Raw genomic sequence first — 13,086 nt, 5'->3', positions numbered from 1 at the left:
CCCAGGAACGGCTTGATAAGGATTTCCCCATGGACCCATCAGATGACGAGGTTAGTCAGCCTCCCAGCAAACCAGCTGACTCACAACCCTCAACCAAGCAAGACATATCTGATCTATATGATCGCATCAGAAAGTTATTCAATGCAGACATAGCTCTGGTAAAGAAAGAGGTTCAGGCCATCACTGAGTGGATCAGGGTCACGGAGGAGGATGTGACAGACCTCAAAAGAGGAAACCATGCACAAATTGCACTCCACGCAAGCCAACACTAACCTCAGAATAGACTCCCTCGAGGATCGAAGCCGGAGGGAAAAAAAACCCAAAAAAAAACAAGAAACGTCAAAATAAGAGGTGTCGGACACAGTGGCATCGGAGGAGCTACCCCACCTCATACGAAGACTGGTAGCCTCAGCTATGCCAGCAAAAATGGCAAAATCGATTGTACTAGATTGTGTCTACCACATACCAGTCAACAAGAGCACCCACTGCCTCCTCATGAGACATTCTAGTCCAATTCCAAACCCATGCAGATAAACAAAAGCTACTGCAGGCACTATGGGATAAAGCACCCTTAAATTTGAAACGCACCACTTGACTTATCAAGATCTCACCCGTTCCACCCTGCAATGGAGACAAGCCATGCGGCCTATCACCCGGTGGTTGCAAGATGTGGGCATTGCATATTGCTGGTCCACCCCAAGGGCTTTAACGCATTTACAGCAGATAAGACCTACAGAGCTGTGGCACCCGAAGAGGCAACAACATTCCTGGCTCCCCTCGGCCTGACAGATACTCCACCAGAGGCCCTACCTGACCACTCATGGGACATCCTACCTGCCGGGGGACAGAACTCAGTGACTTGATTTCCAAGAGGCTCCTACTTAGACTTTTGTTATACAGTTGCTTTAGTTCCTTACTTTATTTTAGATGGTTCACAACTCATCCCCCACATATCCAATTATAGACGGCCCACGGACAAGCAGCACAAAGACCGCTACCCTACACTGTAGCAGGCCATGGTGAAACCGCAAAAGCGGACCTAGATTGAAAGCCTCAATAAGCCCCTGAAACCAGACTAAGGTACACTACACCACCTCCCCCTCAGAATTTACATTTTTTTTTTTTTTTTTTAAAAGATCACCACTATTTATATTTAGTTCTGACATTCTCTTTTTCCCCAACTACCGCCACGGTGTACACCTAATTCAGACCAGGTAACCAAGAATGGTGCAGAGATTTCAGATGGCCCAGGGAAATATTTAATTTTCTACTAGTCATGTGCCCAATATAGGGCTGCGAGCCAGGCTATGAAAGTTACTTTGTTTCTCACCACTGCAAGCCATAGTAGCCCCACCAAGGGTTGGATTTTTACCTAGTCAATAGCTAGTGGAAATTTTAAGCCTTGTCCAATATCTGCCATCCAGCCTTATCTCTCCTTTTGATAAGCTTAACTTTTTGACTGCAATGCTTCATTCCGTCTTTCCTGTGGCCTCTATCATGATCAAACACTTTCTCACACCCAGTTTTATTACCCTCTGCCTTCTGACCAGTTTCCCATGCCCAGCTTACTACCTTTTTTTTACTACCCTGGTTTCTCTTCAATTTTTAGATTCCATGCCCTCTATCTGCAGACTGCACTTATCCCTTACTGCAGGGATGCCCAATAAGTAGATCCCCAGATGTTTTAAAACTACTGCTTCCTTGATGCTTTAAAATTCTAAAGGCATGCAAAGCATCATGGGAGTTGTAGTTCTACAACACCTAGGAATCTACCTTGTGGGCACTCCTGCTTTACAGCATTGTCTACGAGTATCAGATCCCGATCTCTAATTAGATTTCCTCTCTTGGTCTTTTTCTATGGACTATTTACGTTTTTTTCTCCCACTTTTTTTTCTTTTTAATTTATTTTCTTCTTACTATTATCTAATCATTTCATTCCGTCCATCCCTTCTGTCACCCTCTACAGACATTTAGACATGTCATGGTCTTTTATCCAGCCCCCTTTTCCCCAGACTTTTATACATTCCCTATTCATTATCTATATTATCTGATCTCCTCCTCTGCCCCTTTTGTTCAGATGTCTGAACTAATTGCATTAATGTTGAATGAGGTTGGCTGCTAGGAATTGCTGCAAGTGGAGTAGAGTAAATCTGCTACTAAACCTCTCTCCGTCTGCAAAGGTTGTTAATGCGCTCAACATATATAAAAATCTTTGCAATAAATTAGCGGTTATCACCTAAACTTTTCCTGTTAAAAATAGAATATACACACACACACACACACACAAATAAAATACACACTAGTAGCCTCCCAAAGCATCAGAGTGGCTGAGATCATCAAAATGGATGATCTCAGTGACTGAGACAGGACCAGCGTGACAAGACCGTCGCAGTGTGGGAGAAGAGACTAGTAAAATCACCTTTAATCTCTGGAGAGAGGGGAGACTGACCTGATGCTGCATTACAGCACTATAGTGTCAGGAATAGAAGTTTGTATTTGTGCTCCTTTAAAAGAAAACAGTAGAGTATCTTATAAAAAGGCACAATAAAGGTTAAAGTATTATAGATGAATTTCAATGTTGTACATTCCACAGTTCCCCTTTAAAAATGTGTAAATGTAGAATTTAAGCATTGTAAAATAACACAGATTTGAAAACTATTTCACCAGGTTTAATGGGTATATTCTCTGGTTCATTTGCACAAAATCAGCACAGACTGGTATATGGGGCAATAAGGCTAATAATGCAGGCGATACCAGGCCTTATAACAGCTATGAGAGTGTGCCATCTTAAAAAAAACAACCTTTCATTCTGCAGTTGGAAAATGCTTATACATAATTTATTCCTCCAGCTGCTGCAATATAACATTAATGCACACTGATACTATTACCAGACTCAAAGCAAAGCGTGGCGAGGCTGCCTTGTACCTAAGGGAACATAAAGGAGATCTGAACAGCCTGAAGGTTAGGTAAAGGGTATCAGAGCTGTACGGTGATCAAACAGTAATGGTAAATGGAGTGTAATAAGACTGTAAATAATAGAGTAAGCTAGAGATCATAAAGCTTTTACCATCATAAAACAATTGCCTGTGAACAAGGAAGGCTCTGTATGTGGAAGTTAAAATTGAAATGTTGAACTAAGAAAAAGCACAGACAATCATGATCCTTGTGACGTGTTCATTTTGTTCCTGCTTCAGTCGAAAAAAAAAACAAAACAAAAAAAAAAACAACCAACTACTCTGGCTCTATGCTGTAGGATTTAGATCCTTTTGTATCGCTTTCCTACAGAGCCAGTGTAATACCCAGAACAAAACCAAGGCCATTTTTATCTAAATTTAATACAGTCAGTTACAGTAAGATCACTAGACAAAGGAATTTTTTTTTATTATTATAGGAGCTGCTGTGGTCTTCTATAATTTACACACAGAGGTGCCAAGAACAGGTGAACACAATTGTGGCATGCGGACGATCAAGAGAAGGCACCAAGAGGGTGCAAGCGCAAGAAAGAGGCTCAGAGAGAGCGCAAAAGCGAGCGGGTGGGGCAGAGAGCGCAAAAGCGAGCGGGTGGGGCAGAGAGCGCAAAAGCGAGCGGGTGGGGCAGAGAGCGCAAAAGCGAGCGGGTGGGGCAGAGCGCGCAAAAGCGAGCGGGTGGGGCAGAGCGCGCAAAAGCGAGCGGGTGGGGCAGAGAGCGCAAAAGCGAGCGGGTGGGGCAGAGAGCGCAAAAGCGAGCGGGTGGGGCAGAGAGCGCAAAAGCGAGCGGGTGGGGCAGAGAGCGCAAAAGCGAGCGGGTGGGGCAGAGCGCAAAAGCGAGCGGGTGGGGCAGAGCGCAAAAGCGAGGGGGTGGGGCAGAGAGCGCAAAAGCGAGAGGGTGGGGCAGAGAGCGCAAAAGCGAGAGGGTGGGGCAGAGAGCGCAAAAGCGAGAGGGTGGGACACAGAGCGCAAAAGCGAGAGGGTGGGACACAGAGCGCAAAAGCGAGAGGGTGGGACACAGAGCGCAAAAGCGAGAGGGTGGGACACAGAGCGCAAAAGCGAGAGGGTGGGACACAGAGCGCAAAAGCGAGAGGGTGGGACACAGAGCGCAAAAGCGAGAGGGTGGGACACAGAGCGCAAAAGCGAGAGGGTGGGACACAGAGCGCAAAAGCGAGAGGGTGGGACACAGAGCGCAAAAGCGAGAGGGTGGGACACAGAGCGCAAAAGCGAGAGGGTGGGACAGAGCGCAAAAGCGAGAGGGTGGCGCAGAGAGCGCAAAAGCGAGAGGGTGGCGCAGAGAGCGCAAAAGCGAGAGGGTGGCGCAGAGAGCGCAAAAGCGAGAGGGTGGCGCAGAGAGCGCAAAAGCGAGAGGGTGGCGCAGAGAGCGCAAAAGCGAGAGGGTGGCGCAGAGAGCGCAAAAGCGAGAGGGTGGCGCAGAGAGCGCAAAAACGAGAGGGTGGCGCAGAGAGCGCAAAAGCGAGAGGGTGGCGCAGAGAGAGCGCAAAAGCGAGAGGGTGGCGCAGAGAGAGCGCAAAAGCGAGAGGGTGGCGCAGAGAGAGTGCAAAAGCGAGAGGGTGGCGCAGAGAGAGTGCAAAAGCGAGAGGGTGGCGCAGAGAGAGCCCAAAAGCGAGAGGGTGGCGCAGAGAGAGCGCAAAAGCGAGAGGGTGGCGCAGAGAGAGCGCAAAAGAGAGAGGGTGGCGCAGAGAGCGCAAAAGCGAGAGGGTGGCGCAGAGAGCTCAAAAGCGAGAGGGTGGCGCAGTGATTGCAAAAGCGAGAGGGTAGCGCAGAGAGCGCAAAAGCGAGAGGGTGGCGCAGAGAGCGCAAAAGTGAGAGGGTGGCACAGAGAGTGCAGGGTGGCGCAGAGAGCGCAAAAGCGAAAAGAGGGTGGCTCAGAGAGCGCAAAAGCGAGAGCGAGGCACAGAGAGCGCAAAAGCGAGGCATAGAGAGCGCATAAGCGAGAAGAGGGTGGCGCAGAGAGAACGCAAAAGCGAGATAACGGCGCCGAGAGCGCAAAAGCGAATGTAAGGCGAAGAGTGTGTGTGGGAGGTGCCGAGAGCACAAAGCTGATGCAGGACTACGTTCATTGCCTAAACACGCTCAGCTGATGCTCTCCACAAAGTATTGTGCTCCTATTTTACTTTAAGCAGTCACATCTGGTTTCTATCCCGGTGAAGAAAGGATGTAGCTAATGCAAGGAGCGGAGCACCCATCGGGACCTAGGTAAGTTGCTAAAAATTTCCACATCTCACTGTGAGTGGCACTTTACCTCATCAACATCATGTATATCACTGGCAGTCATTAACATGACGACAAATATCAAATCTTAAATTGTAATTTTCATGTTGATTCTCATTGTAGTAGCTGCTAACCTATTGGAGTGCTTCTTAGAAATAAAGATCTTAAAGATTAAAACAGTCTGTTAACACAATAATGATGTAATTTAGAAGACAATATGAATAACTACTTACAGTACATCAAGTACCTTCAAAGAGATCCATCATCACAGATTACCAACCTCAACACAATTAACACCACATAGAATTATTTAAGAATATATAAAAATGCATTAAAGAAAACACAAGTTATTGAAATCCTTCAAGACATTTGAAAGAATTTATCATAGGACATCTTGAAAAAAATAAAACCACTTACAAAACAGTCCACAAACCTAATTGCCAGGTTTGCATCCAAAGACAGGAAAGCTAAAAATGTAGCCTTATTCAAACGTGCACTAAAGCATTAGGAATACAAACCTGTATTCCTAACATAAGTATTACACTACCTGCTTAGGTGTCAAGCTCCCACTGGCCCCCGTCGGGATTTAAAAAGGTACCGTATATACTAGAGTATAAGCCGAGTTTTTCAGCACATTTTTTGTGCTGAAAAACCCCAACTCGGCTTATACTCGAGTCAGAGTCTGTATTATGGCAATTTGCATTGCCATAATACAGACCGGGGGAGAGGGGGGCTGGCAGAGCTGTACTTACCTGTCCTGCAGCTCCTGTCAGCTCTCTCCTCCTCCGCGCCGTCCGTTCAGCACCTCTGTCAGCTCCCAGTGTAAGTCTCGCGAGAGCCGCGGCTCTCGCGAGACTTACACTGGGAGCTGACAGAGGGAGCTGCACAGACCGCGCGGAGGAGGAGAGAGCTGACAGGAGCTGCAGGACAGGTAAGTACAGCTCTGCCAGCCCCCCTCTCCCCCCCACTGAACTGCCAATGACACTGGACCACCAGGGAAGGAGCCCCCCTCCCTGCTATGTATCAAGCAGGGAGGGGGGACGAAAAAAAAATATAATAAAAAATATAATAATAATAATTCAATTAAAAATTAAATAATAATAAAAAATATAATAATATCAAAAAATAAAAAATAAAATAATTAATAAAATAATTCATAATATATCAAAATGCCCACCCCCACCAACACACACTGCATCACACACACTCACACTTCATTCATATACACACACTGCACTCACACACACACTGCACTCACACACACACTGCACTCACACACACACTGCACTCATACACGCACACTGCACTCATACACGCACACTGCACTCATACACACACACTGCACTCATACACACACACTGCACTCATACACACACACTGCACTCATTATATACACACATTGGAAATAAATATTCAATTAATATATACGCACACACACTGCACTCTAACGCACTCACACTGCACTCTAACGCACACACTGCACTCATACACACACACTGCACTCATACACGCACTGCACTCATACACGCACTGCACTCATACACGCACTGCACTCATACACGCACTGCACTCATACACGCACTGCACTCATACACGCACTGCACTCATACGCACACACTGCATTCATTATATACACACACTGTAAATAAATATTCAATTAATATAATTTTTTTAGGATCTAATTTTATTTAGAAATTTACCAGTAGCTGCTGCATTTCCCACCCTAGTCTTATACTCGAGTCAATAAGTTTTCCCAGTTTTTTGGGGTAAAATTAGGGGCCTCGGCTTATATTCGGGTCGGCTTATACTCGAGTATATACGGTAGTTTTTCCTTTCCTTTAATCCTATGCTGCACTTGCCTCACAGCAGCTGCCCACCCCCTCCTTGCCGGAGATCGTCAAGATTGAAAGGAAGCTGCACCCAGACCACTTCATTGAGATTAAGTGATCTTGGTGTCTTTAGTGGTCCTTCATAATGAATAAACCGAAACCTGTGTTTCCCCCCTCCCCCTCCCAACCTTGAACATCTAAAGAAACAATAAAACAAAACAAAAAAAATGCATAAAAACACCTCATCTTGTATTACTCTTATTACCTGTGCCATCTTCCAGCTGTCCAAAGTTACAGATCTGGCTGATGTTGTACACCCACTTTTGCATTTCCTCCTCTGTTCTGGCCACCAAGTAGAACGTACGAATGTTTGTTTTCACAATGAAGACAAAACTATTTTGGAATTCTTTTTTTATGATGTTCACACCAATGTATTTTTGCACCTCACATTCATTAAGGTCAATAGTTCTGATGGGTCTCTTTGAGTGATTATTTCTGTAGTATTCCAATACATCCGGATTTCCACTCATCCGACCTCGACGTAATACAAACCAGCGCTTTCTCCATACCTTGGAAAAAATATAGAAATGTGTCAATAATAACAGGCATTAAGCACAGATCAGAATTATCAAACACATATTTTTTGTTAAGGTGACCATACATTTCTAGAAATGAAATTCTTTGTTCTAGCATGTGGAACATAGAGTCTCTGTCTAGCAGACACATTTTGCCATTTTGTACCTTTCCATGTTTTACGGCAGCTATAAGAATTGGAGCTTTGAAAGAAAGATATGCTAGGGTCTCTAGTTCCAGGTTCACTGAGACATGTGAAGAAATTGCAGCTAGCATAGAGAGGAGAGACCAACATGATGCTCCCTCACGAACAGTGGTTAGTTGGCTGGTATGTTGGGCATAGGCACCTTGGATTTTTCAGCAAACATTTTTCCCATACCGACAATCAAAAGTCACTACATTTTACAATATGTTCAAGAATAAATAAAAAAAAATGACAATAAGTAAAAACCTAAAAAACTAACTTTGGTTATCTGCTGTAGCTTAACGATATTTGTGTTTTTTTTAAATTTGCATCCTTTCATTAGATGAGGTTTCACAGTGTCTTTTAAAGTGTCACTTTAAATATCATAACCACTAGAGCCCACCATGATGGCTTCATGATGAGCGAGTAGCTTGGCCTAGGTGCCTACAAAAGAATTGCTGTGCAACTAAGTGAGTAATTATACTGGACAGTTATCAAAAAAACAAGACACTGAAGGGCACCACACTTTAATATATAAAACTAAACAAACAAAACAAGAAAAACCACACAACTAGAAGGGGAACCCACACACAACTTCCCAGAAATACTCCTGTAAATATTTAAAAAAAAAAAAAAAAAAAAAAGGAAGTCTATAGTAATAAGTTACTAGAGGATATGGCTACGGACTGAAAGTTCTAATGCCTTTTACTACATTGTGTGATAAGACCGATATAAAAGCAGTGATGTTCCATAAAATGTACGCATAAAATCAATCCACCTCTTTTCAAAGTTTTTTGATAGCTAGGTAGAGGCTAAACTATTTAAAGGACCACTCTAGTGCCAGGAAAACACTCGTTTTCCTGGCACTCGAGTGCCCTGAGGGTGTCCCCACCCTCAGGGACCCACTCCCGCCGGGCTCTGGGGGGAGGAAGGGGTTAAACTTACCTCTTTCTCCAGTGCCGGGCAGGGAGCTTTCCTCCTCCTCTCCTTCTTCCTTGCGACGTCATCGGCTGAATGCGCATGCACGGCAGGAGCCGCGCTCGCATTCAGCCGGTCGCATAGGAAATCATTTACAATGCTTTCCTATGGACGCTTGCGTGCCCTCACTGTGATTTTCACAGTGAGAAGCACGCAAGCGCCTCTAGCGGCTGTCAATGAGACAGCCACTAGAGGTTTTGGAGGCTGGATTAACCCTCAGTATAAACATAGCAGTTTCTCTGAAACTGCTATGTTTATAAAAAAAAAAGGGTTAATCCTAGAGGGACCTGGCACCCAGACCACCTCATTAAGCTGAAGTGGTCTGGGTGCCTAGAGTGGTCCTTTAATCTGGGAAAAATCCATTTACCGTTCAGCATTCCCACTAACATCAAATTACACCATGTGTATCTTCCAGTTTATAAGATTAATTTATATTGTTACATTTTGCTTTTCAAATCTACCAGAGCGCAGCTCTTGACAGCAATTCTATTCTTTTGGGATTTCCGTTTTACAGCATTTAACATTTGAGAGGGTTCCCTCCCATACGATTCTCAGTATTCTTTATCACCAAAAAAAACCCCACAAAATACTAAAACCAAAAAAAATATAAATTATATCTATCTATCTATATATATATATATATATATATATATCTCAATCAGACTCATGTTTTCCATACGCAAAACATGCTGTCTTATTGGAAAGTAATGTGCAATCTAAAGTAAGAGGAGAAAACACAGAAAGCAAGAGCCATTTCTAGTAGGTTTAAATGTATATTAATGGGGTTGGAGGGGGGGGGGGGGGGTAGGGGGAGGGGGATGTGAGGGCAGGGCCTGGCAGCCATGCTGAGTGGAAGCAGATAGTGTGAGCTCTACAAGAACTATCAGTACTTTACAGTTTTTCACTGATTTACCCTGCAAATGTTCAGCCCAATTGGCAACTGTCTGTATTAGCCTACCAGCAATTGTTGCCCGTAACATATCTCAGCTGCCGTCCTTTGAGACCTAGTTGGCTTTCCTGGCAGGAGAAATGGCTGATCTCTCGCCTGGAGAACTTGACCTGCACAACTAGCTGACTCAGTTCTTCTTGGGTCCTCGTTCCAAACCGTTTTTGCAAATAAAACTTTGCATATTTTTCTCCTTTTATTTTCTCTCTCTTTCTTTTTAACATTATCTGCTCATTGTCTCCACATCTTTTCATATGCACACTCAAGTACCCTTTAGCCTGTATATGCTTTGTCCTAATGTCATTTATTCTCTATACCACAGGTTGGTAACCTTCGGCACTTGTGATGTCGTGGACTACATCTCCCTCAATGCACTTACAGCCATAATGTTGGCAAAGCATCGGGGTATATTTAATCCATAACATCTGGAGTGCCGAAGGGTGCCCATCTCTGCTCTATACGATTCTCTAAAATGATGTTTTAACAACTAGGAATGTTACGCCTTACTCTCTGTATCCTCGGTACAATACAATAATGGATTTACAAAAACAAAAAAGCACACTTACTAACTATGAATATACCATGTTTGAGTAGGATGTCCCAGGCAATACTTAGCAGCTAAGTATGTGCACACTATACTGGTTATCAGAGGGGGAGAAAGAGGAATTGGGGCCTACTGAGAGTAATCTTTAAGGCATTGTACCCTGTAGCATGATTGCCAAAATAATGTATTTATGAATACAGGGGGAAATGTAAACTACCTCCTTCCCCAAGGACACTTAAAATACATAAATTATCCCCAGAAATGAAATCCACATGAAATAAGTATTGCTAAGAAAGAAGAACAAAAGTAAAATATTCAAACAAACCTCTCCATTCCCCCAAAACCTTTTAAGATACTGATTGAAGGCATGGTGCTAGCAGGTACTAGCAGACAATTGTGTAAGAAATGGTACCTCAACTGTAACAATACATATCTTGTAAATATTCTAAAGAAAAAAAAAATATATCACTTCTAAGAAATAGCTTGATGGCTTCATTATGTAGAACAGGGTGCCTGTGGCAAACCAACAGTTTTGGTCTAGGTAGACTAATGGAAATTGTAGTTATTTCGCTTTAGAATAGAAGAGGATCAGAATGGGTTCTTAAAACCTAGATTTACAATACTTATGGCTCCTGAAAAATCCAAGAAACTGTAGCATTTCAGCAGTGAAATATCAGTTGCAGGTTATATTACTAGTTGGACTAATAGGAAAAAAAAAACACTAATATGTGTACTAAACAATGTAGATTGACCAAGTGTAGATCATGCATCTTCAAAATTGCCTTCTGTAAGAGCCTGTACAATATCTCCCAAACTGTTATATAGTTTAAAAATGTACTACAAAGGGAAACAAACATTTTGGAGACAAACTCAAAATGTGAGATTCTCAGTTATGAAGTTGACAGTGTGAGCAAATGTTCATTGCTGACCAATAAGGAGGTATGACCCACTGCCCCAATAATGCCAGTTTTATGAAGGCATTTACATTTTTTCCCAATCTAAAATTGTTACAATATTTTTAGGATTCAAGTGAATCATATTTCTACTTCCAGCCCCCAGCCTCCTGACAGCCAATTCAGGCCCTGGGGCCGGTGCTACTTACCTTTTCCTACGTTGTGCCAGTTATGCAGAATCGTCTCTCACAGCACCCACAACTTTGTATTCATAAGATGGTGGCGTTGGGAATACCACGCATTGTCCTTTCTTGGGTGTGCCCATCAAATAATGTACATGCCTAGGGCCCCCAATGGATCGGTGTTAACCCTCATGATTGCAAGAGACTCAACACAGAGTGCACTGCAGTGACTGAAGTGACACGACGCTGGAAGGAGGTTATAGCCAATGACAAAGTTGACAAAGGCCATGGAACTTGACTAAAGCATCACCCATTGTCAACCTTCAAGTTATCCGAAGGAAAAAATAGAGCGATCTGCTTTAACAACCACTAAAGTGCTGGCCCATTGGAGCCTTAAAGCAGAGAAACCTTTGTGTTCTATAAAGTACACAGAAAACCTATCTATATGAAAAATGGGAATTCTGGACAGAATGTCAAAATCAGGACAGCTGCTCTAAAGGAAATTCAGATTCACCTTTTGACAGCTTTAAATAAGCTTTCAGAACTAAGAGCATTCATGGACTGACTCCAAGCTACATGTGTACGCTTTAAAGCGATTGTATAAGAAAAAGAGCTCATCTCTGCCGCTTGGCTTAAAGGTTTTGCAGCTGAATGTAGAGGAAGTGGTCAATACACATGCAGGTGGCTTTAGGGATAGGATATTACACCCTCCTTTCTAGATTAAGACAAGTAGAATATCCAAACAAGCACGGAACAAGATGCCAAACTTTTTGGGTGTTGGGGAATAGACCAAATGTAAACTTCCACAGACTGAAAACACACATTAAATAAAACTCTACAAGCATGACAGCCAGGGCAACAGATATGCTTAACTAGAACAGAAAGGGTTAAAATGTAGTCTAATTACATGGTTGTCAAAGTTTCTAATGTTAATGCTATTCAAACTGTTATGCTGACCAAAAACTCTAGTAATGGTTTTGGTGCCAAGTGTGTCATCCAAAAGGTTAGAGTTCAAATGATCTTAGTACAGTTTGACAACTTATCTGGGTCCTGCCATGTATCTTTGGTGCATCAACTGCATCTAGACTTCTCCATCAGAAGCCGGATGTCACTGCTTAGATTAAGATGAAAGAACTAGCCCAATGCTCTCAGACAATAGAGGATGGTCCTGCACCAACTTGGTTTATTCTGCAGAGCAATCCAACTTCTCCTGTTGGACAAGACCAGATGAAGCCTAGATGCCAGACACGGAAATTGTCACACTGTGTCAAGAAGTTTTGTCAGCTTACTGTGGGATGGCACCAGAACTCCTGGCATCATGCACACTGGGTGTGCAAGGTGGCCAATGTACACACTAAGCAGCCAAACTGCCGGCCGCTGCACAAGCAGGCAGGGAAATCAAAAGATCACACTTACTGCCCATGGAGCCCTCACTGCTGCCAGGATGGATAATCTGAAGCCACTGGCAGGAGCATTCCCTCTCCTTACACACACTATAAGAGCATATTTCTACTTTACTACAAACAAAAAAACATTAAAAAAATAAATTTAAATTTAAATTTAAATTTAGTGATGAGGCTGGAACAAAAGGTTCCACACATATCACTCACAGCTATCCAAACATAATGAACTGCAACACATTATTAATATAGCGCCAACCAATTCCACAGCACTTTATACAACACTCAAAGGTGCCCACACATTACACACACTGCTACAATACTAACAATCACCCCACACACGTGCAACCTTTTA

General features: G+C 43.3%; 1 protein-coding gene across 1 annotated transcript in view; it reads right to left on the bottom strand.

Moving 5' to 3' along the window:
* GAB3 (GRB2 associated binding protein 3) overlaps positions 1-13,086 on the bottom strand; it is a 120,795-nt gene that overhangs the window by 38,249 nt on the left and 69,460 nt on the right. Inside the window, exon 2 of the mRNA XM_063432116.1 lies at positions 7,297-7,600. Coding sequence (XP_063288186.1) covers positions 7,297-7,600 — 304 coding nt within the window. The remainder of the gene's footprint in view (positions 1-7,296; positions 7,601-13,086) is intronic.

Source organism: Pelobates fuscus, chromosome 9 (assembly GCF_036172605.1).
Source record: "Pelobates fuscus isolate aPelFus1 chromosome 9, aPelFus1.pri, whole genome shotgun sequence".
In the NCBI taxonomy this organism is placed as follows: Eukaryota; Metazoa; Chordata; class Amphibia; order Anura; family Pelobatidae; genus Pelobates; species Pelobates fuscus.
This window is presented reverse-complemented; position numbering and strand designations above follow the sequence as displayed.